Source organism: Eimeria mitis, genomic scaffold, assembly GCF_000499745.2.
Source record: "Eimeria mitis Houghton genomic scaffold, Emh_scaff1491, whole genome shotgun sequence".
NCBI classification, from domain to species: Eukaryota; Apicomplexa; class Conoidasida; order Eucoccidiorida; family Eimeriidae; genus Eimeria; species Eimeria mitis.
The window spans coordinates 694-3513 of record NW_013569479.1 but is presented as its reverse complement, the minus strand read 5'-3'; the positions used below and the strand labels follow the sequence as shown (position 1 = coordinate 3513).

At 59.1% G+C, this 2820-nt stretch overlaps 1 protein-coding gene across 1 annotated transcript in view; it reads left to right on the top strand.

The window, feature by feature from the left end:
- Positions 1-111: 111 nt before the first annotated feature.
- EMH_0038120 (uncharacterized protein) overlaps positions 112-2820 on the top strand; it is a gene marked incomplete at both ends in the record, with an annotated part of 3177 nt that continues 468 nt past the window's right edge. The window contains 3 exons of the mRNA XM_013495245.1: positions 112-1868; positions 1919-2290; positions 2538-2820. Of these exons, the coding sequence (XP_013350699.1) occupies positions 112-1868; positions 1919-2290; positions 2538-2820 (2412 nt within the window). The remainder of the gene's footprint in view (positions 1869-1918; positions 2291-2537) is intronic.

Here is a 2820-nt window from a genome sequence, read left to right as displayed (position 1 = left end):
GCAGCAGCAGCAGCAGCAGCAAATGGAGAAAGCAGCAACTCCTCTTTGCTGCTGTCGACGCTGCAGCAGCTGCCAGAGGAGTCGCATGCAGCACTGCATGCGATAACAGCAATGGAGCTGCTGCAGTGTCTTGCTGCTCTCCCGGATCCTCCCTTTCCAGCAGCAGCAGCAGCAGCAGCAGCAGCAGCAGCGCCAACAGCAGCAGCAGCAACAGCAGCAGATGCAGATGCAGCTGCTGCTTCTGCTGCCGAGGCTCAAGCCGCGGGAGAGCAGCAAGACACTGCAGCAGCAGAAGCAGCAGCAACACAAGCAGCAACAGCAGCAGCAGCAGCACCAGCAGCAGCAGGAGTGGAAGCAGCACCAGCAGCAACAGCAAATGAAAATAGCAAGGAGTCAGAGGGCCTCAAAGGGGGCGCCGAATCGTGCTGCTCGCCTCGCAGCAGCAGCAGTAGCAGCTCTAGCAGCAGCAGCAGCAGCAACAGCAGCAGCAGCAATAGCAGCAGCAGCAGCGAAAGCAACAGCAGCAGCAGCAGCAGCAGCAGCAGCAGCAACTGTCCTTGCTTCAGAGGTGGAGCCGGCGACGCTCTGGAGGTCGCTCGCCTCGCCTTACAGCTGCTGCAGCAGCAGGCTGCGCAGCAGCAGCCGCAGCAGCAGCAAGCTGCACAGCAGCAGCAGCAGCAGCAGCAGCAGCGAGGCCCGCTGCAGTTGCTGTGTGAAGCAGCTAAACTGCAGCAGCAGCAAACTGCTGCTGCTGCTGTTGATGCACCCAGAAGCCCCAAATCCAACGGCAGACCAGCAGCAACAGCAGCAGCAGCAACAGCAGCAGCAGCAACCGCAGCAGTAGCGGCAGCAGCAGCAGCAGCAGCAGCAGCGGACACAGTGGGAGCAGCAGAAGTGGAGACAGACTGTGCGGCACTACCGCAGGAGTCTAGCCTGCAGCAGCAGCAGCAGCAGCAGCAGCAGCAGCAAGAGGCACTGGAGCACTTGAAGCGTCAGCTTGCTGCCTATTCTGATGAGGTGGAGGAGCTGCGTCAGCTGCTGCAGCATCACCAGCAGCAGCAGCAGCAGCAACGGCTGCAGCAGCAAGAACAGCAGGCAGAAGCAGAAGAACTTAAAGCGCAGCAGCAGCAGCTGCTGCAGCAGCTGCAGCAGCAGCTGCAGCAGCTACAACAGGAGAGAGACGAAGCATGGAGCCGCGTGCAGGAGCTGCAGGAGGAGACAGCACTGCAGCAGGATGAGCTTGCAGCAGCAAACAGGCAGCAGCTGCTGCTGCGGGATAGACACGAGCGCAGCGCGAAGGAACAGCAGCAGCAGCAGCAGCAAGACATGCAGCAGCAGCGACGCAGACATCAGCAGCAGCTGCAGCAGCTGGAGACCGCATTCAGCGCCTCCTTAACGGAGGTAAAGGAAGCAGCAAAACGGCAGCAGCAGCAGCAGCAGCTGCTGCTGCAGCAGACTCTAGAGAAGCTGCAGCAGCAGAAGAAGGACCACGAGAAGGAGATTCAGCAGCAGAAGGAGCAGCAGCAGCAGCAGCAGCAGCAACTGCAGCAGCTGCAGCAAGCTCTGAGACAAGCGAACCGAAAAAACACAGAACTAAATAAGGTGCTGCAGCTAGCAGCAAAAGAAGAAAATGAATTTGAGCTGTCTCTACACAGAGTAACAAATAAGCTGCAGCGGGCGGTGGAGGAGACACGGCTGCTGCAGCAAGACAAGCAGCAGCTGCAGCAGGCTGTTGCTGCAGCAGAAGCTAAAAACACAGAACACCAGCAGCAGCAGCAGCTGCTGCTGCAGCGCATCAACAGACTGCAGCAGCAACTCCAGGATATTCAAACTACATGGACGCCGAGGGAGAAGCTGCGAGAGCTGCGGTGTGAACGAGATCTGCTGCAGCNGATATTCAAACTACATGGACGCCGAGGGAGAAGCTGCGAGAGCTGCGGTGTGAACGAGATCTGCTGCAGCAGCAGCTGCAGCAGCAGCAGCAGCAACTGCAGCAGCAGCAGCAACTGCAGCAGCCACTGCAGCAGCAACAGCCATCTGCTGCAGAGCTGCAGTCGTTGAAAGCAGCTGCTGCTGCTGCTGCTGCAGCGCAGCAAGCAGCAGAAGCTCAGGCCAGAGAAGCAAAACAAGCTGCAGCAGTGCATGCGCGAGTGCTGCAGCAGCAAGAAGAGCAGCTGCAGCAGCAGCAGCAGCTGCTGCTGCAGAAGGAAGAGATGCTGCAAGAGGCAAACATAACAGCAAGACGACGAGAGAAGGAGCTCGAGAGAAAGGTAGAAGACTACGCAGAGCGGTGAGGCCCCCAAACCCTAAACCCTAAACCCTAAACCCTAAAACACTAAACCCTAAACCCTAGCCCGCTCCCTTGAACAGTGGAGGCAGCTGGGCCCCCTTGTCATTACCCTCGCTCTTTCTACCCCTCCTCCTGCTGCTGCTGCTGTTGCTGCTGCTGCTGCTGTTGCTGCTGCTGCTGCTGCTGTTGGTGCTGCTGCTGCTGCTGCTGCTGTTGCTGCTGCTGCTGCTGCTGCTGCTGGGGACAGGGCAATAGAGTGGCATCGGCGGTACCGAGAAGAAGTTGAGGGGGCGAGGGATGCAGCAGCTGCTGCAGAGCGGCAGCAGCAAGAGGAGATAAGGCGGCTGCAGCAGCAGCAGCAACAGCAGCAGCAGCAGCTGAAGCAGAAAGACGAGGCCCTAGACTTCGCACAGCGTGAGCTGCAGCAGCTGATGCAGGCGGTGCAGCAGCAGCAGCAGCAGCAGCAGCAGCAACGCGAGCAGCAAGACAAAGAGATACTGCGTGTCCAGCAGCAACTGAAGGAGGAGCGA